Below are 26,839 nucleotides of genomic sequence, written 5' to 3'. Positions count from 1 at the left end.
AGAATGCTCATAGTATTTATTCATAATAGCCAAAAACTGGAAACAATTCAAAAGTCCATTGTTAGCAGATTGAAAAATTAACCATGTCATATTCTTATAATGATATACTACACAGCAATGAAAATAAGCAAATGACGGCTATGGACAATGACATGGATGAACATCGTAAACAAAATGTTGAGAAAAAGAAGCCAGACACAGATGAGCAAACAGTTTGTGATTCCATTTATGTAAAGTTCAAAAACAAGCAAAATTCTTTTATGATATTATGGGTCACAGTAGTGCTTGCCTTTAGGGGAAGGGCAGGTAGTGACTGAGAGAAGCATGAAGGAGGCTTTATATCTCGGAAAGGTTCTATTTCTTGATCTGTTCTGGGTTGTGGTTATATGGGAGTGTTGATTGTATGAAAATTCACTGACCTGTACATTATAATTTGTGTACTTTTTTCTATGTACATTATACTTCCATTTAAAATAATTTATTAAAGAACAAAGCATGATGGAACAGTGGAATATTTTTATATCCTGAATCTGTCTCATTTTAGTTCTTTTCCCTTTGTAGTCTCTATCTAAAACTTCAACCTGTCAAATTCAACTATCCTCTCAAAGGACTTCTTCACTATTATCTAACCAATTTAAAATGTATCCTCCTATAATAAAGCCAATCAAATGTAACAGTTCTTCCTTTAAAAATATTCTTTTCTTCTATTACATTTCTCAAATATTTTTCAGGTAAACTAAACATTGGTAGCTTTTATCAAGCTTTTAGTTTAGACTTAATAGTTAGAGATACTTTTCTTGTACCTACCAAAAGTCATTATTTTTCCAGATTTCCTACAGCAAACTATGTTGTCATCACCTATAAACTCCCATGCAGTATCTCTACCTTCCCAGATCATATTTCCAATGTGAACCAGTGGAGAAAAGGAACTGACATTACTTTTAAAACAACAAAAAAAAACATGTTTCATTTTGTTGAAGTCTCTAGAGTATCGAAAATTAAATGAATAGATAAACAAACCAAAAAAATCAGAAAATGTCAGACTACTTCCCCAAGAATGGAAAGAGTTATTCTTATACTGAAAGCCTGGAAAGAAACTCAACTCCTGTACACACCTACTGAAATTATGCAGTTTTCTTCTCCTCTTTGTCATAACAAAACTATATTCCAAGCCAAAGAGGCAAAAAATTACCGGGTCCATTTTACTTCTTAACCAAACAGCTGCAGTTCCATTTAAGACTAACATACATTCTATAAATGGATCTTTGCTCCTCCTGAGTAGTTAACATTAGCGTCCAGTTCTCTAGCTACAGGGAAGAAAGGCTGAAAACAGAAAGCTGGACAAAATCTTGGCCAATGTTTGCTTATGAAAAGATGCCTCTTTTGCCAACTAAATCATCTCTTGCCCCTGACCCAACAGCTTACCACTCCCTTCTGTTTCCAAATTTCTACTTCGGGAAATGAAATATCATTAACTTTCCCTTTGTTCTTCATCACTTGCTTAAAATGATCAGTTATTATTAATGGGTCTAGTCATTTTTATTTAGAAATAATCCACAAAAGAGTTCATAATTTTAACTGTGCAGGAAATTAGACTTTCAAGTAATTATAATTTTGTGTCTAGAACGGTATATAATTTTTCTTCTTTTTTTTAGATAGTTTTTTCCCTATGCAACAGAATACAATGTGTCCATTGTTGACTATTTGGCAACTTCAGAAAATTAAAAAAAGAAATCACTCAAGACAGCCATTAAAACATACTGGTGTATTTCCTTCCAGTCATTTGTCTATGCCCATGCTCTCAAAACAAAACAAAAAAGGAAAAGGAAAAAAACCTGATGACTTTGTGTTCTGCAATTTTTCACTTCCATTTTCACTTGCAATTATCCTTACATATAATGAGTATTTTCCTGTCATTAAATGCTCTTTACTGCTTTAGCATGATTTTAATGGATACATTGTCTTCCACTATATATATTATATTTCACTTAGTTATTCAATGCCAAACTTTAAATTCTTTCACTATGTACATCTTCTTACCTATCATACACTTTGTAGAATTATGCAGGATGCTACTTTGAAACCAACCCCAAATAAATTAATTTATGCTCTGCCTGCTTACCTCTATTCTTCCCCTCCCAACCCAAAAATCAAAAGAGAATGAAACACCGCAAGCATTTTATGGTAAAATCCTCTTTGTGTGTAAAACCATTTGAGAGGCAATGTTGGGTTTATGAAATAACTTAACTAATGGATGAAAGATATGAATGCTTATAAGCCTTAAAGGTAATTTGAGGCTTTGTGTATCCTAATTTGTTAACCAAGGGAAAAATGAGAAATAATGGCATGTTTTTTCCCCATTATCGTAATACATTTTTAAAAACAAAATACTTAAGGCTAAATTGACAATTTCTAATTATGAGGAATATTCTTGATCCCTTTAAAGTGGGATTTCTAGATTTTATACTGTATTACCACTTAAATAGGATGCCATGCTAATGACTATGGTGAGATGATATGGTAATGCATAAAACAAAACAAAGAGTTTCATTTGGTACTTGAGAAATGCAGATTACAACACTGTATGGTGCTTTTGAATCAAGGTTGCTGGCTTTATTTTTTGAGTTAAAATAATTTAAATTTATATTTTCTTGAATTTCCAGTTCTTGTTAACAGAGATGATCAAGAAACATGAAGAAGTTCATTTTTATAAGTGAAGAAATGAACATTAAAACAAGATATTAACATTTTGCCTATAAAGTTGAGAATGACTTTAAAAAATTACAATACTTGGTGTTAACAAGGATGTTTGGGTAGGAAGTGCCTTTCTGGAAGATAGTTTGGCAGTATATTTCTCTCTTAATTAGAGATCCCACAAATCTCCAACTTTATGTAAAATATAGTCCTGTAATGTAGTTAAGCCTTCAAAGGAAGACTTAACTCTGGTGCACATATAATCCAAATATTGCTATTAATTAATAGATGTATCATCATCAAATATTTTGTGCCAATTACTGTTTTTCAAATTTAAACTTTTGAAATTTTTTGCAGTTAATGAAGATTTGGATGTCTACCATATACAAAGGCTATAACAATTTCCTGAATAGTAATACATCGCTAACTGAATGAAAAAGCACTCCTATGCAAGAAACCTAAACAAAAGTAATTTATTCAGCTAAGAGGTTTAATGATCTGCCAAAGCTTATAGGGACCCCAAAAAATTTTTTTCATTTATTTTATTTTATTTTTATTGACATATAGTCAGTTTATAATGTTGTGTTAAGTTCTGATGTACAGCATAAAAGTTCAGTCATACATATACATACATATATTCATTTTCATATTCTTTTTCACTATAGGTCACTACAGCAAAAAACCCACTTCTGAAGTTATGGATATCCTGTTTCACACATTCATTTTCCTGAGAAAACAACTATCTAAAACATTACTTATTACCTAGGTGATATGACTGAACTAGACTTTAATTCTATTAATAACACCAATCTATGCAAATGAATTTTACTTATTTCTAAAATAATTAACATGCCTGCCTACTAAGGGACATGTGAGTTAGGTGATTTTTTAGTTTTACCAAGTCTCTCTCCTCTTTTTGAATTCCCTGTCATGAAGCAGGCTCAAAACAGGTAATTAGGTAAACTAATTACAATTTACCCACTACGGCCCATCCAGAGAGATGGGCCCACCCTATCCTGAAAATGATACACCTGAAACATCTATTGTCAGTATGCTTCTTTCCATTTTCACTGACACTATTCACTCAAGTCCTCAGTCCTTCTTGTTGGACTCACACTCCTTGCTAGCTTCCAGCCTCCTGTCTCTACTATTCTAACCCATCCTATGCATGAATATCTCTTAAAGGTATGTGACTTTCCTACTCAGAAATGTTCAGTGGTAGAATTTTTAATGACATAGAAAAATAAAATAGAATTAATGAAAAAAAAGCACAAGCTAAAACTACATACATATACTATAGCCTCAGTTATGTTAAAAAGCATGTCTGTGTATACGTATGGGCACATGCAGAAATGTACACACATATATCCCTACATAAAGGGAAAAGGGAGGGCCAGGAAACACATCAAATGTAAACAGTGGTTATCTCTTAGTGGTAAGACTATGGTCATTTTTACTTTCTTTTTTATCTTTACAATGTGGTAAAATCTCTTTTAGTAAATAAAGTATATCTATAAACCCTCTAAAATGAACGTATAGACAATGTTATAGTCATTAGAATACTTTTTAAAGAACATTTCACATGTTCCCCATTACCTATGAGTCTAATTCCTCATCTTCTAGAGTTAAAGGCCCTACTCAGTCCAGCTTCTCTCTCCTAGTCCCTTAATATAACCTGGGTTCCTTAAGGACCAGATTAGATCACTCACACTGTTCCTTGAGCATAGCTGTACTTTCAAACTCTGCTTGTTCCAAATGTTCACTTCATCTGGAATATGGTCCTTTCCCATTTCCACCCATCAAAAACCTATGTGTTCTTTAAGGTCTATTTTCAATAATCCAGAAATAGCAAACACTACCACACCCCTTTCCCTGGTCCACAACAGACAACACTATTTGAATCCAGACTCTGTCTCAAAATCCTCAATTCAACGGCCCAAGGCAATCTTTACTAATCAATCCACGTTGACATACAAAATGAAACTTATCTGCCATTCCTGTAACAATCTAATGTAATTGCCTCTTCTCCCCTACTCCCAAAGTTCTTTGTACTCTTTATGGAACTTATCTCCTCAGCCTTCTATCAAGACTCACTTATTTGGAGGGAGGGTACAGCTCAGTGGTAGAGTGCATGCCTAGCATGCATGAGGTCCTGGATTCAATCCCCAATGTTTCCATTTAAATAAACAAACACACCTAATTACTCCCCCACAAAAAAAAAAACCCAAGAAAAAATTTAAAAGAATGACTTATTTAATTGTCGAATCTCCCTTTCCTACTAGATTTTAATCTGCACAGGGGCAGTGGTTATATCTTATTCATCTTCACATCCCCTACAGAGCCTTGTAGGAAGTAGGCACTCAAAACAATTGCTGAATTGAACACTTGTTCTTTTGCTATTATCTTATTAGTCAAAACGGCTAAATATTGAAAGCTTCATGCTAAAACAATGAAATTCTTCTTGAAAATCTAAGTTTATTTCATCAATTCTAGCTAACATTCCTACTTTAATTTAATAAGGCATTGTCTGTTATCACTTGATAACCAGGAGAGTCAAAAGATAGAACAAGATAAACAGACAATACCTTGAAAAAAAAAAAAGATAAAATGAGATTAGAGAGCTGAACCCATTCACATGGTCTTACATCCAAGTATGGAAGCTACTGAATTCAAACCACCACACTTTTGGGGTTTTGTAGCAATCTCCTTTATCAAAAGCAAAATGTTATTTCTGACACTAGAGAAACTGAAGGACTCTGAGCATCAACAATATATATCGGTTAAGAAAGAAATTTTTTAAAAAAGATGGAGAGATGAAAAGATAAAGCAAAAAGCTAAAGATCAAGTAAGGCATCAACAAAGTTAGGTAAGTAGTATGGTAAAGTCACAGGAATTTGTAACTATATCAGAAACCCAGTTCAAGAGATTTGGGTAGAAAAGAAGCCGGAAATACAGTAAGACTCATGCTGCCACCTAGAGGTTAAAGGCTGGTGAAAAATCATTTTTCTCCTTGACTGATCAGGTACAGTTAATTTAACTTTTAACTATTATAGACAGAGGTACAGGTCTTACAAAGTAAGCCAGTCAAAGAAGTCTGATGTCAGGCCACAATGAAGACTATCCAGGGTGTAAGAGTTCCAGTTATTCTCTCCCTGCCCTCCTTCCTAGACTAAAAGAAGAAATTAACAGAACTAACTGTTCTTCAGAATTTTATCTAGATGAAAAACCATTTCTAAATACAAATGGCCACTTTTTCAAAAATCACATACCTAGAGGGTGAAAAAGTCCTCTTTACCACAGGCTAGCTTGGAAGCAGAAGTTTTCCTTTGGTACCACCGCCAAAGACAGTTATACCAAATAGGTTCTTGTGCAGACAACTTTATCAATGTAGACTACCAGGATGAAACATCAGGTCTAAACGGGGACATCTCAATCTTTTTATAACAAAATGTTCCTTTTAAAAAACTAGTGATTAAATTTAGCCAAATAACAGTTCTACTAAAATAGCTACATGAACATACAGGATTAGAAAGACTATAAATCAGCAGAAGTGTTACCAAACCCAAGTTCACATGCCTGATATGCAGTGAGGCCAAACAAACCAAACACTGGAGGTTGTATGTTTATTACTTAATTATTAGTAGTATTTTATTTTGGTGGGGGTAGGAGAGGTAATTAGGTTTAATTTTAGAAGAGGTACTGGGGATTGAACCCAGGATCTCATGCACTCTAAGCACACACTCTACTACTTGAGCTAACCCTCCCCACCCGAACATTGGAGTTTGAAGCAGAGAAGGGTGTATTCCAGGGCCAAGCAAGGAGAATGGGTGGCTCATGCTCAAAAACCTCAAACTCCCTGATTTTCAGGGAGTTTTTATAGGCAAAATTTGGGGTGAGGGCTGCAGGGTGTTTATGGCTTTCTTCTAATTCATTGGTGGTGAGGTAACAGGGTGGTGTTACAGGAATCTTGTGCTCAGCCTGAAGTTACCATCCTCCACCTGGTTGAGGGACTTAGTTTCTGCAGAAGAACTCAAAGGTATTCTCTTTTGGATATTCCTTAAGGAGGAACCGAGACCCTGTCATAGGCTGCATTATTGTTTCTTGACTGCTCCTCCACTGTTTCTGCATTCCCTCCCTTCCCTGATAAGCAATCTGCCCTTTGGAACTCAGGGAAGGTCAAGGAGGCTGAATGAAGCATATTTCCTACAAATAAGAAACAGGGGACACAGAAAGGATTTGTACCTAGGAGTGTCCACAGTGTTTCTACTCCATTTCAGAAGCAACTACTCATATCAAAATAAGCTAAATTTCTTAAAGCTTTTTTAGACAATAATATTCTCAGTCTGATCTTATTTACTAATAACTTTCTAGTTAATCATTTTTTATATAGTGCAAAGGTAATTTCAAACCAGTTTTAAGTATATAAATAGAAATCAAATTGAGATTTTTATTATATGGTATATGGTGAAGTGTAATCAAGAACAAAGGCATCAAATTCAACTTCTTCATGATAAAAACACTCAACAAACTAAGAATAAAAGATAACATCCTCAATCTGACAAAGGGCATCTACAAAAACCCTAACATTGTACTTAATGTTTTCTCTCTAAGATCAGGAGGAAGACAAGAATGTCCACCCTTGCCACTTCTATTCAACACTGTACTGGAGTTTCTAGCTAAGGCAATTAGGAGAAAGAAAGGAAAGGAGAGAAAGAGGGAGGAAGGGAGGAAGAAAGAAACGAAGGAAGGAAGTGAGAAAGGAAGGAAGGAAGGAAAGGCATCCAGATTGGAAATGAAGAAGTAAAACTATTTGCAGATGAAATGGCTCTATATATAGAAATTCTTAAGTAATCTACTAAAACACAATTAGAACTAATAAATGAGTTCAGTAAAGTTGCAAGATGTAAGATCAATATATAAAAATTAATTGTACTTCTCTATAGTACCAATGAGCAAACTGAAAATGAAATTAAGAAAATAATTCCATTTACAATAGCATCATAAAATAAAAATACTTAGGAATAAATTTTGACAAATGAAGTGTAAAACTTATACTTTGAGAACTACAAAACATTGTTCAAAGAAATTAAAGAAGATCTGAATAAACAGAAAGACAAACCACATTCATGAATCATTTTAATTTTATTTAAATGGCAATATTCCCCAAACTGATCTACAGATTTAATGCAATCCCTACTAAAATCCCAGGTGACTTCTTTGCAACAATTGACAAGTTAAAATTCCTATGGAAATTCATAGGAACCAGAATAACCAAAAACACTTTAAAAAGAACAAAGTTGAAAAACTCATACATCCCAATCTCAAAACTTACTACAAAGCTACAGTCATCAAGACAGTGAGGTAAGAGCATAGAAATACAGGTCAGTGGAATAGAACCAAGAGTCCAGAAATAAACCCTCATGTTTATGATCAATTGATTCTTTTTAATGGAGGTACTGGGGACTGAACCCAGGACCTCATGCACACTAAGCATGTGCTATATGACTGAGCTATACCCACCCCCATTATGATCAAATGATTTTTGACAAATATGCTGACAGTTCAATGGGAAAAGCCTTTTCCACAAATGGTACTGAAACAACTGGCTATCTATATACAAAAGAATGAATATGGATCCCTACTTCACACCATACACAAAAATTAATTTAAAATGTATCAAATACCTAACTATAAGAGCTAAACTATAAAACTCTAAGAAGAAAACATAGGCATAAATCTTCAGGACCTTGGATTAGGCAATGGTTTCTATGGTATGACATCAAAATACAAGCAACAAAAGAAACAACTGATAAATTGGACTGCGTAAAAATTAAAAACTTTTGTGTCTCAAAGAATATCATCAAGAAAGTAAAAAGACAACACACAGAATGCAAGAAAACTTCATGAAAATCATGTATCTAATAAGTGACCTGTTTGTAGAATATATAAAGAACTCTTACAACTTAATAATAAAAACACAAATAAGCCAATTTTTTAATGGGCAAGGGATCTGAATATAGTTCCCTAAAAAAGATATACAACTAGCCAATAAGCACATGAAAACATGTTTCATATCATTAGTTATCAGGCAAATGCAAGTCCAAACCACATACCCATTCCACTTCATATCTACTAGAATGGATTATATAATTATTTATTTATTTATTTACTGTACATTAAAAAAAATTGAAGTATTTACAATGCTGTGTTAGTTCCAGGTATACGTGTGATAATTTTTTTTTGAGCTTTTATATTCAAGTTTATTCTTTAGTTAACTTAATGGAATCTTCACAAATTTGCATGTCATCCTTGCACAGGGACCATGCTAATCTTCACTGTATCATTCCAATGTTAGTATATGTAAAAACAAATAATTAGCAAGGATGTAGAGAAACTGGACTCCTCATACACTGCTGGTGGGAATGTAAAATGGTGCAGCCAGTATGGAAAATAGTCTGACAATTCCTCAAAAGGTTAATTGTAGAGTTTCCACATGACCTAGAAATTACACTACTAGTTATAAACTCAAGAGAATGAACACATATGTCCACACAGAAACTGTACATGAATGTTTAGAGTAGTATTATTCATACTAGCCAAATAAAGTAAATCCCAATTGTCCATCAATGAGTGGTTAAATATCATGTGGATAACTGATGGATAAATATATTATTAGACCATAAAAAGAAATGAAGTATTGATACATCCTACAAAATAACTGAACACTGGAAACACGAAAGAAACCAGTCACAAAAGACCACATATTATATGATTCTGTTTATAATGAAATGCCCAGACTAGAAATTCAGAGACAGAAAGCATATTTGTGGTGCCCTAGGCCTGTGAAGTTTGGGGAGTCATGCAGAGTGACTGGTAATGGGTACAGAGTTTCTTTTAGGGTAATGAAAATGTTCTAAGATTGATTGTGATGGTTGCACAACTCCGAATATACTAGAAATCACTGAATTGCATCCTATAAATAAGTGAATTATAGGGTACATGAATCACATCTCAATATAGCTGTTATAAAAAAGGAAAAAGAAGAAATGCATCAGAACCCCAGTCTCTACCCTTGGTTTCAAACGGCATGACCTGCTGCTTTCCCAATCTCCATTCTACTTAAAAATATTTTGAATATAGCCAGTAAGTAGGCATCTGAATGACCACTAAAAGGTTTGTAGCTTCCAGAGACAGGGGGAGAATTTTTTTTTAAAGCATAAATATTGTTGAGAATCAGTACTCAGTAGGATTTATAATAGTTCAATGGGTCTTAGGAATAAAGCAAGCTATGAATTGTTGCAAATTACAAGACTAAATCAAGATCATGCCCAGGTCATAGTAGCGATGGAATAGGGTAGGTAAATGATAAAACCAAACTATTATCAATAATCTTCACATTATCTTTACTATGTGTGGTTGATCATCCACTGTTGTAAGAGAAAAATTCCAGACATTATGAGACCTTCAAATGTTACTTCTCATCACTAAAATACAAACTACCTAGAAAAAGAACAATTTCCAGAAGCTTCTACCTTTTCAGTTTAAAGTCCACAGATTTCATTTAAAATAATCTGTCATTTCATCTAAAGGCATCAGCAGCTGATCACTCATTCAATCAGCAAATACACACTGCACATTTACCATATGCCAGGTAAATGTGGGCTACAAAAACAGTTCAAAAATATGATTCTTATCTTAAAGAGTTAACAATCAATGCAAGAGAGAAAACATATACCCCAAATCTCCCAGAATGGGTAAAAGTGCCATACAAATGAAACAATCAAATTGCTCTAGGAGCAATCTAGGAGGCCAGGACGTAGAGTTCACTTTTCAGATCAGGTATAAAAAGGAAACATTGATAAAAGAGGTAGATTCTGACTAAATAATGATGGACAAATAAAAGTTCTAATAGGTCAGGGAGGGGTTTCTGAGAAAAAGGAATAGCATGAATAGAATTTAAGAAGATGGGGAAGTGTTCCGGAAGTATATTTCAAATGGGGACAATGCATGGTGTTTGGGTAGGGGAGAAGTAAAAAGGCTAGACATTACACTAGGGCCAAGTGCAGAGGATTCTGAATACCATACTAAGGAATCTGAATTTTAGCGTATGAATAATGAAGTATTACTAATGACTTAAGGGCAAAGGACAAACAGAAGCAAATGGTACTTAAGAAAAATTAGCCTGGTAAGTGGTAAACAAGATGGACTAATACGAAGTAGTTGAGAGGCAGGGAGACCAGTTAGAATGTGACTACAATAGCTCCAGTAAAACAGGAAGGACACTGAACTCAAGTGGAAGTAACAGAAATGGACTTTATAAGGTTAAGTAGTTTTTTATATTTCTATATGTTTCATGGGAATTTCATATAAATTAACTGCCCAAATCAAGCAAAAGGGCCCCAATCATGAAATGCTATAAATACCTATACAAAAAATCACTGCATTCCAAAATCTGCACACCACAAGGGTTATCTGAGACATAATCACATACCAAATCAACGGGCAGGGTTCGGCTTCCAAAAGACACAATCTAGTTGATATCAACCCTAGAAGGTTCACATTATTTCTATAATAACATTTAACAATGCTCTAGGGAAGTGGCAAACAATCATGTTTGTGAGGACAAATATTTTTTGCATTTTTTTTCTTCCCATCATCTTTATCAGAGCAGGTATTTGCATGAAAACAGGATCACTGGTCCTTGGGGATTCATCAGTTCCTATTGCTTATTTTTCATCCATGTCATCCTCTCAATTAATGCAGGAAAGAGGATTGAGACATCGAAACACCAGATTAGGGTGTCAAGTAAATGTCAACCCCTAGAGTAGATGAATAATCTGTAAGGACAAAAAAAAGATCTTGTTTTTATGCAAATACACTATACACAATAAAACAAAGAGAGACCATATCCAAGAAGTCTAATACATATCAATGTAATTCTTTCCAATTCTAAATTTAAAAACTATTGTCTATATGTCAGCTAATTGTTACAATCAAGGAAAATGACAATCAGTGGCAAAGCACTGCTACAGAAGTTGAAATAAGCCTGAATTTTAAACTATAAAATAATTTTGAAAAATCTCAGCTGTGATCATGGGACTCATTGGCAGAAACAAGCGTTTCTACTGCAGAATTTTGGTTCCATGCTTAAGGTCACTGACTTAGGTGACTTTAAATCCTTACCTTCAAAGCCTTAAGTTTTAGAAATATAAAAACTTAATAGTAATAATGATTTTAACTGTGTGGATTAAAAACTAAAACAAACCATACCAAGTTTCTGATTCTGTGAAAAACCATTAAAATAGATTTATTGATGCTCACAGAACTGACTCATTATTCTAAAAACTGATAAACAAAAAGAATCATTTATTCAGTGAGAACAGCTTTCAAGGTAATAAATAACAAATAGTTGATAAGATATTCACAGAAAAATTCTAGCTAATAAGAAGGAATGACAGGATTAGTATATTACCATTTTGCAACCTATAATAAAATAGTGAATCTAGGCAGTTTTTAAAGGCTGCTAAAACTCTGGGTGTAAGACTGATGGAGAATTTTACAATGAATAATAGATCAGGCTAACAATACATTATCAATGAATTAATCTTAGTATTACAAAGAGAGACAAGCAGATACGATGAACTCTTCTAATGAATGTATGCAATATCATTTATGAGATACTTTTGCCAAAATAAAAATAAAAATCAACCCTATATCTGTGCAAGCTTCTATATCTAAATTCCAGGAAATAAAAAGGAATAGATGAACATATCAAGTGCTTCCCCAGGGATGTAAGCAACAAAATCCAGAATGTGGAAAATTCTATAGAACAAACTACTAGATTTAATAAATGATAAGAGAAAATAAAAAGGAGGTAGAACTATGACAGATTAAAGGAGACTTAAGAGTCATATCAATCAAATACAGTACCTTATTTAAATCCTGATTCAAACAAACTAACTGTAAAAAGACAATTATAAGTCAACTAGGGAAACCTGAATTGTGATTGGCTATTTGATAATATTAAGCAAAAATTTTTAGGCATAACAATGAAATTGCAGTTACATTAAAAAAAAAAAAAAAAGAAGAGAGAGAGAGTCCTTGTCTTTTGGACTCATATATGAAGTTATTTGGTAGTGAGATAATACAATGACTAAGATAATTATGGATGTTGGTATAAGTGAAACACATTGGTCACATGTTGACTATTGAAGCTGAGTCATGATTATATGAGGTCAATATTCTACTCTCTCTCCTTCGGTATATTTTAAATTTTTTTCCATAATAAAAAGTGGGGGGGGGGAGTGCTTCATTATCTTTCTCAGTAGGAAAGCAGAAAAAGAAAAACAAATCAGAAGGAATATAGTAATCTACAACTAACTAGAGACAATATTGTTGATAAGTACATTTGGTAATATAGCATCCTCTTAACACAATGAGCATAAACTTTTATTTCATAAGAAAAACTGACCAGAGAGATAAAGCATTAATCACTATGATCATTACAGCTTATATTATCCAGAGCTAGAAATAGAATCAAGTTCTATACTATACCAGCCTCGCATTCATGAATTTAATAATCACAGATTTGCCTTTTCATTGTAAACCCTTGAGGTCAATGACATACATGGAATTAGTAATTTTGCCAAGACATAAACTTTAACTACAGGAAATAAACGACTAGGACACAGAGGAGTTAGGTAACAGTGAGTGAACCTAGCAGACCACCCAGCAACCATATCTCTGCTCCTTGATTCACGAAGTGAGTTAAAAAATGTTTTCTTGAAAAAAGAACATCAACTGCTAATGACAGTAATGGAAATAAAGAAAAGATAAAGAGGACTAAGGACGTGTTGATTATTAGTCAAAAAACAAAGTTTTAGATTAAATTTTAAAGTGAAATATTGAATTTGGCAGTAAAATCAATGATATGAACAAATCCACCATGTGTTCTATAAACAAGAAAAACAATTTATCAAACTCTTGTTGGGATTGTACTAATCAGTGAAAAATTTGCATTTTTGAAGAAAATTATAAGCTATAGTAGCTTCCCAAAATTGTGGATTTATGAAGGTCTGAGGAGGTACCTACCCACTGAGAACAAAGCTCTAACCACTGTATTTATTCATTTATTTATTTATTTATTTATTTATTTATTTATTTATTTATTTATTTCAATTACAATTCTACAATTCCTTTTCCAGTTTTAGAATGGTTATAGTATGAAAAGAGATAGAGTTTATAAAGAAATAATTTTAAACTAAAAGAATGGAGAGCAGACAGGAATAAATGAGAATTTTAAAAGCATTACTCAGAGTGACAGATCACATTCTTGTCTGCTACATATCCCTTCCTTTGGGGAACCAATCCTCCCCAACTGCATTCCATGTGATTTGAGTTGGACTAACCATTCCAATCTGCGTCTGCACCCAGGGCCCAGGCCTGGCCCATCTCAGTGCTCTGTGCTACTAGGCTAAAGGCCTGGTTCCAGGATAGGTATGTGACACAAAATGGAACAGTCAAGAATCCTTCTCAGGACCCCTCTTTCGGAAAGCTCAGAAAAGATGTTCTTTCTTTTGGGACTATGAGATTTAAAGACATATAAACTAGAGATCCTTTTGGCTACCTTCCCCAGTGCTAGATCAAAGAATAAGATTATTGCATGAGTGAAGCAGAGCCTTGAAATGAAAAACAAAAGCAAGAACAAGAGCATATTCCAAAGACATCATTAAGAGTCATGGATCTAGATATGCTCAAAGCTATTTCTACTCCTAGAATTTTGATTAATGTGAATACAGTCCTTCTTTTGCTTAAGCTAATTTGATTTGACATTCTATCACCTAAAACTCTAAGAGTTTCCAATATACTTCCACTGTACAGAGAAAAATAACTTATAACCTAGTAATAAACTCAGTAACAATTCTGGCACACTGTATCATAAAAGGCACATTTTAGATTACAGTGGTTTTTTACCTTTAGAATGTCTAATAAACATACTTTCTGAATTATGCAGAACTCATCATAAAATATAGAACACGCAACCCTGAATAAATGTGATCTGGGTACTCACACTCATCCAGCCCCAACTGATAGGCCAGGTTCTGAAGGCCTCGTACTTTCTCCATCAAATTAGCTGTGGTGAGGCTCCCCAGTTCTGAAACAGAATCATTTATTTCAATACCATGCCTTTTCACTGCTTTCTAGTAACAACCCATTTGGTTGTGAATCCTTGTTATACAGTTTTCAAGTTTAATTCCTATAAAATAAGTAGAAAATGGATCCATATCTCTTCTCATCCAGTCATTCCCTCTACACACATACACACACACCCACTTAATGAGAATACAGTTAGCAGAAATATAATAGCAAATTATGTAATTTATCCTGAGGATCCTTTTATAGCATTTATTTTGCCTATCATACAAAATGAATACACCAATAAAATATGAAAACTTGTAATCTGATATCGCATTGAGAAAGCCTACAGACAGCAGACAGATCACTGCCTTACAAAACAGACATTATCTCCCCTGTCATTTATATATCCTTATTATGCTAATTAACAATTAAAAAGCAACAAAACACTTACTGTTTCTCATTTCCCTAGGTTTAGAAAACAAAGATTAAATACTAATTCAAACTTTACCTTCAAATCAGATTCCTATAAAAAAATTTTAAATTTACCAGATAAAAAGACAGTATATTTAAAAACTTACTTTCCTAGATTTCCATTTAAATAACACCCAATTCCTTTCAGGTTTAAGACACAGGTCAATTTGAACGGAAGATAATGCTCTGATCTCTTATTAAAACTTTAAAGTTTCCTTAGAAAATACATGCTGATGGGATATTGGAACATTAGAAAAATGAACTCGAGATGCCCTTGAGACTTAATTTTTCCGTGGTTGGAGGAGGGGATCTGCTTTTAAGATTTCATGCAGAACAACGAATTACTTCTGAAATCAAATAAAGGTGTTATTTTCTCCCACTTATCATGCCACACTTATTATCTCTATCTGGCATAAGGAGACTTTCTTGATCTGTTCAGCTGCTTAAATAGCTTAAGAATCCCAGATTTTTACCTTAATTTCAGTTTATTGCTTCATAACCATCATGAATCATCAGCAGAAGGATAAAGAAAATTAAATAAATAAAGTAGGGCAAAATCAAGGAAAATTAATGTTTTTTAATTTAAATTTCTACTTTGTGGTTGAGTTTCAAGTCATTTATCAAACAACAATATTTACTACCTACAGTACTCTTTATGGGAGAAATTGATGAGATAGAAAGAACTAAAAGACAGGTCTTAACCCACTAAGGGGTTGTCAATTAATAGTACTGACAACAATATATAGCAGTAAATTCTAAATAAGGCACCTGTGTTATAGCAGTAAGAGACTAGTCTTAAGAGATCAGAGTTTAAATTTTAACTCTTTCTAACAAATCTTGGTTAGGTTAACCTGTGAACCTTATTATTATCATACCTAACTCACAGGACTTTTATAAGAATTAAGTGAGAAAATTTATGTGAGAGTTCTTTGTTAACTCTAAACATTATACAAAATAAAGTTAATATTAAAGGAATTTAGCAGCAAAGAAATCATTATGATTGAGTCTTAAACTGGAATGATTTCTACACATGGAAAAGGAGAAAAAGACATTTAGACATGAAGAACTATGAATAAGGACAGTTAAATAGGCAGTTTGAAGCCAAGAATACTTGTATGGGAATAGTGAGAGAAAAACTGGAAAGGTGGTTTGTGGAGGAGCATAAATGTCAGGTTAAAGGTCAGAGATCACTAGCACTGTTTACCTTTCAACATGTCGATGTCATCACGTTCTATTTCAGCCATCCATTTGGGTGGAGAACTAGTAATAGGCTGTCAGAATATAAGAACATATCCATTCAGATACAAGCAGAGTATGAAGAGACCCTACTCTTCCTTCTTATAAGAAAAGGAGTTTGTCACATAGCCTTCAGGTTGTTTGAAAATACTGGCAAATTATAATTTCAAAGACTCAGATTTCTCCAGGTTCAGATATGGTCAACAAATGGGAGACTTACAAAATACTACTATTCATCTTTAAAAGCTGGTTTTGGTGAAAGGGTTAGCTCAAATGATAGAGCATGTGCTTTGCATGCATGAGGTCCTGGATTCAATTCCCTGTACCTCCTCTAAAAATAAACAAACAAACAAGCCTAATTACCTCCCCCCTCAACAAAAAAAAAAATTTTTTTAATTAAAAAATAATAGCTGGCTTCAAAGAAATGATTTTGGAAGAATTAGGTCTGACTACTGTTACTGCTGTTATGTATAACAGGCTAGTATAAATGTGAAAGAAGTTACTTGAAATTCAATACTGGTGAAAGCCTCCAACTGAACTGTCTGAAACAATAATAAGGAAGTAACATTCTCTGACAGAGAAGATTCAAAGAAGAACCAAGAATGAGAAAATCTTCAACTTGAACAAGAGAAGGCTAGAACGATCACCACTTAAAATTTTATCTTATTGTAAACATTTTAGAAAAACTTCAGAATTGTAAGTTATCTTCTCATTTCTGAAAGTGAGCTTACAAAATATGAAAGAGAACCCATTCCTGAAATAGCATTGCGGTAACAAGTTTTCAATCCTGGCTGCACATGAGAATCATCCATGTAACGTTAAAAAAAAAAAATGACCCAACCATAACCCAGATGTACTAATTTAGAACATCAGGGGTTGGGAGAGGGTCCAGTGGAGAGAACAGAGCAAGGGCATTACATATGTATTTTTTAAAAGCTCCACAGCTGCACACTAAGGATTCTGTTGAACAGGTAGCAGTACAATTAAGAAACATTGCTTCAACTTTGAGCCCCTTTCCTTCCCTTTTTTAAAAAACTGAGGTATAACTGACATTATTATTAGTTTCAGGTGTACAACATAATACTATAATTGTATATATTGTGAAATGATTGCCACGATAAATCTAGTTAACATCCATCACCATACATGGTTACAAATTTTTTTTCTTGTAATGCGAATTTTTAAGATCTATTCTCTTAGCAACTTTCACATATGCAATACAGTATTATTAACTATAGTCACCATGCTGTACCTTACATCCCAGGACATGTTTATTCCTTTTCCTTTTTTGCAAATTAACATTTATTTGGCACTATGTGACAAGCAAAACACTTTACATGCATCATGTCATTTAATGTCCAAATCAACCCTATGAAGAAGGTATTATGTCCTCTTCATTTTACAAATGAAAAAAACAGATGTAAAGGAAGGTTATAAATCACTTGCTTTGGGTTACACAACTATTGGAGCCAGGATTCAAAACCCATGAAGTCTGAGTTCAGAAACCACTGCTCTATACTACCTCTCCTAGAAGGCTCTAGATTCAAATTCACCACTTCTACCCCCTAGTAGGGAATCAGACTGTACCAGGCGATCTTCACTGGGGCCCTGGGGTGGCCCTGAACCCTTAGAAACAAAACTCAATATGTATGTGCATACTTCTAGGGAAAAGGTATAGATATTTCCTCAGATTTTTAAAAAACACAATACTCTAATAAAAGTTTTTTTTAATCACTTATTTATATTTACAACTTAAAGTAATTAGTTGAAACCAAATATAATTAACTAAACTAAAAACTCAGTATGAATGAGAATGTAACATTAAATCAGATACTTTCTATTCAATCTACTAGGCAAATGCTGATCTAGTAATAATAGCTACCGTGTATTGTTTACTAGTCCTTGGCTCTATGCAAAGTATTTCACATGCATTATGGCATTTTACACTAAGAATTCTATGAGGTGGTTTCAAATGAGAAAACTGAGGCTCAAAAATGTTAGGAAACTTGCTCAGGTCAGAGACAGTGAAGTAGCAGATTCAGAACTCAAATCTGAGTGTGTCTGACTCCAAAGCCCTACACTCTCCTGCATTCCTCACGCTTAGTCCTTCCCAATGCTAAACGAATGCAGCCCAGCTTTCATACAACCCTAGCTCCTGAAAAACTGAAAGAGGCTACAAAGTCAGACTCCCTCTGAACAAATACTTTCATAGGACCTGAAAGCCACAGGCTCAGAAAGGCCTTAATATTTAACTCAGCATCTTTAACCTGAACAACGAGTACAGAGTGCTAAGCATATAGTAAGGTACTGAGAGAGTTATATTACAACTACCCAATTTGTTAATAGAAAGAACATAAGCTTTTGAATCAGACAATTCTGTTTCAGATTCTGGCCTATCACTCACTAGGGCTTGGGAAGTAACTTCCAAGTTTCTCTGTCAGTCAGTGCTTTCAACATTGGGCTCAAATGCTGCTAAGTATGGTACAAAGAGTGTGGGCACAGAACACACTCTCGACCATACACAAAAATAAACTCAAAATGGCTTAAAGACTTAAATATAAGACATATACCCCAATGTTCACAGCAGCACTATTTACAATAGCCAAGACATGGAAGCAACCTAAGTGTCCATTGACAGATGACTGAATAAAGATGATGTGGTATATTTGTACAATGGAATACTACTCAGCCTAAAAAACAATGAAGTAATGCCATTTGCAGCAACATAGATGGACCTAGAGATTATCATACTAAGTAAAGTAAGTCAGAAAGAGAAAGACAAATACCATATGTATTACTTATATGTGAAATCTAAATATGACACAAATGAACTATTTACAAAACAGAAACAGACTCACAGACATAGAAAACAAACTTACGGTTACCAAAGAGGAAAGGGGATGGGGGAAGGCTAAATTAGGAGTTTGGGATTAGCAAATACAAACTACTATACATAAAACAGATAAACAACAAGGTCCTACTGTATAGCACAAGCAACTACATTCAATATCCTACAATAAACTACAATGTAAAAGAATATGAAAAAGAATATATGTATAACTGAATCACTTTGTTATACACCAGAAACTAACACAACATTGTAAATCTACTTAAAAAAAAAAAAAGAGTATGGACACTAGTAATTAGACCAATGAGTTCAAAGACTGTTTCTGTCATATATTTATAGCCTATAACTTTGGGTAACCTACTTAACCTCTCTGTGCCTATTTCCTTGTCTGTAAAATAGAAATAATAACAGCAACTATACTTCATATGGTTTTGTGAAGATTAAATAATACACATAAAGTGCTTAGAATAGTGCCTGGCATATGTTATGCATTATGTATGTGCTAGTTAGTATTATAATCATATTTTCCTGTTGTGGGAATACATAAGAGAACATATTTAGAGCATCTAGTACAATGCCTGCTGCCCTGGAAGTAGGAAAGTTGTGGCTCTAATGGATGTCTTCCTTCAGTTCATGACGAGCCACTGAGAAATTTCAAAATCCTCTAGGTAGGTATAAGTTAAAGTCATAAAGCATCACATAAACAAAAGCTTCAAAATAATAGCTTGGGCAAAAAAGAATACTGGTGTTACATTAAATATTTCAACTGCCTTACTTTAAAATCTTTTAAGCTGAGAGAAGAGGCTAATAGTCAAAGGTCAAAAATACCAAAATAGAGCATTAACATCATTAACATAATGATACCATAAACAGATGTCCTGAGCTGTAGTTACAAAATATTTTGAAGGCTATGACATTATTCTTGAAAGTAAAGAAATAAGAGATATTTGAGATTTCACCCAAGAGCAAAATGTTGGGAAAACTTCATTAGGTAAGTAAGATATTACTTACGCTTTTGAAAGAAGCTGCAAATTCAGCAACACCTGGTACTAAAAAGAAGAAATACAATATTAGTCAGGTAATAAACATTTTAGTTTCCCTTACGTGGAGGACTCAAGCAAGAAAACAGCCTTATCTCCAAGGAGCTTACAATCTGGAAGAAGAGAAGGAGTAAATTAATAATTATAACATTTTTTAAGAGCTTCAAGAAAAACACCAGGTTCTATGGGAGGACACAAATTAGAAATCTTAATCAGACTGAGGAGGCAGGGAAAGCTGCTGAGAGAAAATAAAGCCTAAACTGAATTTGAAGGATCAGGAGTTAGGTGAATGAGAGGGTGGTGAGATACAACATCTTTTACCAAAAAGTTTAAATTTCCTTTTTAGGTATGTATGTTATTCTGTCAATCTAATTGTTTATTTAAATATCTCACAGAAAGAATCATATTAAAAAAAACAGAAGAATAAAAATCAGATATTTAAAAATAAAGTTCTACCTCACTAATAAAGAAATACAAATTAAAAACAAAGATCAGTAACATCAAATAATGGCTAGTATGTAAGGAAATGGGCACTCTCATCCAGTCATCCTCTTCCGTGTGCACAAAGATAAATGTACAAGTATATACATTGCTAAATTGTTTGTAATATCAAAACGTGGATATAATTTAGGTTTCCAAATGAATTATGAATAAACTATATCTACACAATAAAATACTTTAAAAGATATGAAGATCCATATCTATGCCTATCAATATGGAAAGATCCATTAAAAGATTACTAGGTGGATTAAGTTAAGCTGTAGATTGCTGTACATCTGACTCCATCATAACAAAACAAAAAACTCAAAAATATGTATTCACCCATCTGTATAAGCATAAAAAATGTCCAAAATACCTGTACTAAACTGTAACAGCAGTTAACTTTTATCAGAGTACTTAAAGGAGGTAACGAATTACTTTATGTACCTTGTATTGTCTGGCTTATTACAGTTGGGGTTTTTAAAAGCAAGTTTTAAAGACTCCCTATCATTTCGAGAATCACACTCTGCTCAGAAAAAATTTAACAACCAGACAGCTATTCTTAACACCAGAACACAGAATTCAGTCTCTTCTTCTTGAAGTAAAATTAAAATCGTAATCATTTCAGTTAAATGATAACTCTTCAAAAATCTACCTGAAGTGGTTTTCCTGCATCAATTTTGATATAAAGAAACCAAAAACTTACATTGTTCTGGCCAAAGGTCTGGTGAAGCACGGTCAAGCTTTTCAAAACTTAGCAAAGATGCTTCCAGATCTGTCCCTAGAACAAAACACCCAAATGAGCCAAGAAGACACAAAACACATTAATTTATATTTTATGACACATCACTCTCAAAGAACATAACAAGCTGGAACACTCACCTGGAAATTTAGAGACTGAGTTCTAATACTCATGATGCTACTGGATCATGATGTTATACAAATAAATCATTTCCCTCATCAAACCTCACTTTTCCCATCTCTAAAATGGGAACAATATTTTAGTGAGGTGTCAGAAAAAATGAATGTCAACAAACCCAACTGTATCTTTATTCATACCCTTAGACTTTCCTCTAGTTACAATCAATTAAGTCTCCCTGCTCCCAAGAAAGACAAACTCCTCTGCTAGGGCTCTGAATTCCATCTTGTTTTGCTCTGTCAAAGACAGCATCTTGAATAATCTCTTGCACAACCAGTTTCTACCTTCTCTACTGGCTCATACTCCACAGCAAGTAACCCTGCTCTAGAATTTCCCTTCTTTGAAGAAACTCTTCCTTGACCCCATGATCTCCTCACTCCTTCACTGCAAAAGTTCTTGAGTTGTCTATCCTGCTGTCCCCACTTTCTCACCTCAGTCTCTCCTTAACCAACAACAAACAGGTTTCTGTCCCTACATACATGAAAGTGGCTGTTGTCAAGATCATCTATGACCTATTTTGCTAAATCCAGTGGTCACTTCTCTGTTTTCTTATGTGACCTCTTTGCAGCACTCACACACTGATCACTCTCCTTCGGACACTCCACTTCCACTATGCTGGTTTCCCTCCTTCCTCACTGACGCCTGCAGTCTCCTTTTCCACTCAGGGCCCACCTTAGACTGGCTTCACTCTCTACCCAAAGTCTCATAAGGACATCTCATCTAGTCCCACAGCCTTTACCATCATTTATAAGCCAATGACCCCATACTTCTCTTTCCAGCCCCAATCTTTCCCCAAACTTCAGGGTTATATATCTAAGTGGTTACTTGACATCTCTCTCTATTTACATGTATGAAAAACCATATTCTCCCAGTCCTCTCCATCCCAAGAAATAACACACCATCAACCTCAGTTCTCAACCCAAAAACTCAGGTCATCCTTCACCCATCTGTCTCCCATTCCTTCACCCTTCCATAACCAATCTATTAGTAAATCCAGTAGTTTCTATCTCCAAAACACACCCTGAAATCACATTAATTAACCAAGGAACCATCATGTCTCTCCTGGACTACTCCAACAACCTCTTAACAGGTCTCTCTGCTCCCATTCTTACCTCTTCCCCTTCTTACCCCTAAGTGTATTCACCACGAAGTAGCCAGAACAGTTTTTTTTAATGTCAACCAGTTCATGTCACTCTCCAGCTGAAAGGACTTCTTCCCAGCTAAATTCATGAATGTATATCTAATGCGACCTATAAAATCCTACATGATCCAGCCCCTGCCTAATTCTTTGACACCATTTCCTCTCCACTCTTGCTCTGGCACACAGTACATGCTCAATATTAACAACAGTTAACATTTGTTGACTACATATTGTGTGCTCAGTATACTAATTAGTTGAATTAATTAGGTTATTTAATGATATAGATGATAGTTCTTAACATTTTCTGGATAAGTCACATGTTTGAAAATCTGGGAAAAAAAGGCTATGGAGTCACTCCCCAGAAAATGTACATATTTATAAAATTTTTCAACATGTGTTTTTCATTAAGCTGAATTTTTTTTCCACATACTCTAAGGGACCCCTATGGTCATAGCAGGATTATTTACAATAGTCAAGACATGGGAACAATCTAAGTGTCCACTGATGGATGAAAAAATTGTAAAAAATATATATATGCACACACATACACAACACACACAACAGAACAGTACTCAATCATAAGTAAATCAGAAAATTCTACCATTTGCGACCTTGAAGGCATTATGCTAAGTGAAATAAATCAGAGAAAGACAAATACTGTATGATCTCACTTACATGTGCAATCTAAAAAACAAGAAACTTACAGAAAAAGAGATGACACTTGTGGTTACCAGAAGTAGGGAGTGAGAAGAGGGTGAACTGGAGGACAGTGGTCAAAAGGTACAAACTTCCAGTTACAAGATAAGTAAGTACTAGGGATGTAACGTACAGCATGACAGCTAGAGCTAACGCTGCTGTATGATATATAGTAAAGTTAAAAGAGTAAATCCTAAAAGTCCTCATTAAAATTGAGAAAAATATTTTTTTTCTTTTGTTCTTTCTTTTCTTTTTATTGTACCTCTCTGAGAAGATGGATGTTAGCTGAATCTATGTATTTATTCTAAGGGAATTTCCAATGGCATTCTAATTGGTGAAGAACTCAACTCTAATAAACTGCCTTAACTAAAACATCCAAAAATGGTTTAAAAAAAATAAAAAGCTGTGTAAAACACAAAATGCCAATTTTCAAATTCCCATGGAATATTACTGATTGGAAATTCAATCATAACAAAAATAAACTTATCAAGGGTAGGATGAAACAACCAACAGGCATGGCCTTATGATACCACAGTCTGGGGCATTACTCAGACTCTGCTTATAGTGTTATTCTCATACATTAAGTAATTAATGGCTTTACTTAGATTTCCATTTTCTCCTTTTCAAAGAAATCCCAGCAAATTTGGCATTAAACAGACAAATAGTAAATGACCTAAATTTATTTTTATACCAAGATAATTTGAATTAAATCTTAAAGACAGAAACAGGTGGAACACTAAAAATAGAAGTGCAAGAGCTAGGCAGTGGGATATTTTAGGATGAGATACTTTGAGATACTTATTTAGAAGCTAAATTTACGTTCAAAGTGCTCAACTCAATTTTCTCTGATTACAAAGACTAAGGAGAGAAAAGTGAAGTTCTGTTAAAGATTAGCATGAAAATTTTCAAAAATCAAGTGTGTAAGTAGAATGACAGTGGAGATGGTTAGAAAGCCAAAGGAAAAAATATATATTTCCAATATTCTTCCTAGATGAAGAAAAGAAATTGAGAGAAGGCAGCGAAAATCAAACATAAGGGACAAAACTTAAAAACAACTTAGTAATAAACTAAAAATTTTAATAGTAATTACTTCTACTTCTACACATAACATAAAATTTAACTTGTTAACTAGTTTTAAGTGTACAGTTCAGTGACATTAAGTACACTCACATTGTTGTGCAACCATCATCACCATCCATTGCCAGAACTTTTTCACCTTCCTAAACTGAAAGTCTGTACCCATTAAACAATAACTCCCCATTCCCTTGGCTGACATCTTCAATGCTTTTTTTTCTGGCAAGAAAAGCACATTTTAAACGAGAGCATCCAAGTAGAAGAAAGAATCGCTTTTGATGCTCAAGCCCCATAATTTTTTTTCCAACACCCATTTCTTATACAGTATGTACCTGTACTCAAAACACTTAAGACTCGGTTAAAATTAGACTAATATGCAATTTATGTATATAGCTAATCATTCTTTCAGTAAATGTGAATCAAAGGCCTATTGCTTCCCAAGCACTGGGTTAAGCCCTATGATCCAACTATGAAAAAGATAGACTTAGAATTTATAATCTTTTGTGAAAGGGGCAAAGTTAACAGAATACCTACGCTGTCAATGAAGGTACTGAGATAGGCAATTTTAATGGTGTCTATCTTAAATATGGTGACTTTCTTAAATAATGGTGAAGAGGGGCAACTCCAGACACTGTGTTCTGGGAAAGCCTCTCTGGGAGGTGACATTTAAATGAGGCCTGAAACTGCAAGTGTTTACTTGTTTGACTAATCTTTTCCTCTCCCAAAGCATCTAATATAATGCCTTTCATATAGTAGAAACTCAGTATAGCTTTCCTGGTCTCAATTTCCTCATTCCTGAAATGAACTTCTAAGATTCCTCCCAAACACAAAATGCCTTTGTTTGACAGTAAATTACCTATTAGTGAAATGGACATGGGGATGGAGGTGGTCAAAGCAAAAATTAAGTGAGTTCAGAAATGACTGCAAGACCCGAAACCTAAAGCAGAACCGAGCGCAAAACCCTGTGGGTATATCAAAACCATTCAATTGCTATCTGAGATGACTTGCATCTTAGACAACATATAAGAAGATATCGTTAATCCACTCAGCCTTAGGAAACAACACATGAAGCAAAATAGGCTGAGACGTGTGCACGACTACGTTAAAAAGCTCAATTCTCATTTTTCTCGGGACTCTCATTGCAAGGGACCGAGAGGGTCTCCTGCTTCTCTTGCTTCCTAGGCAACGGTCTCAATCTAAGTACAGGAGAGAATCACGTTTCTCTTGCAGTTCAGTCCCAGGATTTAGTCAGCTACCAACCCTAGCTAGGGTTTAAGAGAATCGTTCCAGATGCTCAAAGAGAAGGGAATCGACCCTTCAATGGGGCCCTCTGAGAAGGAGAACGCTACACTAAGGCATCTCTTTTCCCCCAGGAGTATCTCCTTCTCGGCCCTCAGCCTCACCCAAATGGGGCTAAAGGAGGGCCAGGGCGACCCTCCTCCTTTTGCCCAGAATGGGTCCCAAGCGGGTACCCTCCTCTACCCTCCTGTACACTGCAGAGAAACTGGGCACCTCCGGAACCGCTGTGAAAAACCGGAGGGCTGAAGACATACCCGCATCCTATGGAGAAGAAGTGGAAGTGGAAGGGGAAGGAGAGGAGCCCAAGAAAGAAGTATAAGTCCTAGGGGCAGACGGAGAGTGGAAGTTCCCAGGAGAGCATAGAAGGAGGTTGCAGGCGAAGGCTCTCTAAGCCGGCTCTTACCGTCTGTGGGAGACGCCATCTTCCAACCCATGTCACGTGACGTGGCCAACCGTCGGCGGGAAAGCTAGGATCCACAAGCCACGCCCCCAAGGAGAAACCCTATCCCCCATCCGCTGCCGCGTCTGGTTTCCCCGTCCTATAGGGCAATCTTTCCTTAGCCCCGCCTCTAAGGCTAGCCACACCCCCTCGCACAGTGGATGAGGTGGAGCTACTGAAAAATTCTTGGAGGGTCTTATTTACTTTCCTCAGTGAGTGGGTGGGGCCGCAGTTGCTTGTGGCCAATCGGAGTTCCGGGTGCGGGGGCGTCTTCCCGTGTGCTCAATATAGAGTACCCAAGTCAGGGGCGTCGTCCCTACCTCCGCCAACAGAATTTGTTGAAGTGGGAGGGGGCGAGAGCTCT

General features: G+C 34.9%; 1 protein-coding gene and 1 non-coding gene across 8 annotated transcripts in view; both read right to left on the bottom strand.

The window, feature by feature from the left end:
- LIN52 (lin-52 DREAM MuvB core complex component) overlaps nucleotides 1-26,667 on the bottom strand; it is a 118,880-nt gene extending 92,213 nt beyond the window's left edge. Inside the window, exons 1-6 of one of the 7 annotated variants that reach the window (XM_010976520.3) lie at nucleotides 26,440-26,601; nucleotides 21,614-21,688; nucleotides 20,399-20,436; nucleotides 16,508-16,574; nucleotides 14,765-14,848; nucleotides 7,818-11,531 (exon numbers count right to left, since the gene is read on the bottom strand). In XM_010976520.3, coding sequence (XP_010974822.1) covers nucleotides 11,488-11,531; nucleotides 14,765-14,848; nucleotides 16,508-16,574; nucleotides 20,399-20,436; nucleotides 21,614-21,688; nucleotides 26,440-26,470 — 339 coding nt within the window. In that variant the 5' untranslated portion in view covers nucleotides 26,471-26,601 and the 3' untranslated portion in view covers nucleotides 7,818-11,487. Of the gene's footprint in view, nucleotides 1-7,817; nucleotides 11,532-14,764; nucleotides 14,849-16,507; nucleotides 16,575-20,398; nucleotides 20,437-21,613; nucleotides 21,689-26,439 lie in introns of those variants that run through there. The other 6 variants (XR_836888.3, XM_064486108.1, XM_064486107.1 and 3 more) reach the window with 6 other exon arrangements.
- Nucleotides 8,967-9,073, bottom strand: LOC116153789 (U6 spliceosomal RNA). The gene has a single exon (XR_004137668.1). It is a non-coding gene; the product is annotated as a U6 spliceosomal RNA (small nuclear RNA).
- Nucleotides 26,668-26,839: the final 172 nt, after the last annotated feature.

This window comes from Camelus dromedarius, chromosome 5 (genome assembly GCF_036321535.1).
Source record: "Camelus dromedarius isolate mCamDro1 chromosome 5, mCamDro1.pat, whole genome shotgun sequence".
In the NCBI taxonomy this organism is placed as follows: domain Eukaryota; kingdom Metazoa; phylum Chordata; class Mammalia; order Artiodactyla; family Camelidae; genus Camelus; species Camelus dromedarius.
This window is presented reverse-complemented; position numbering and strand designations above follow the sequence as displayed.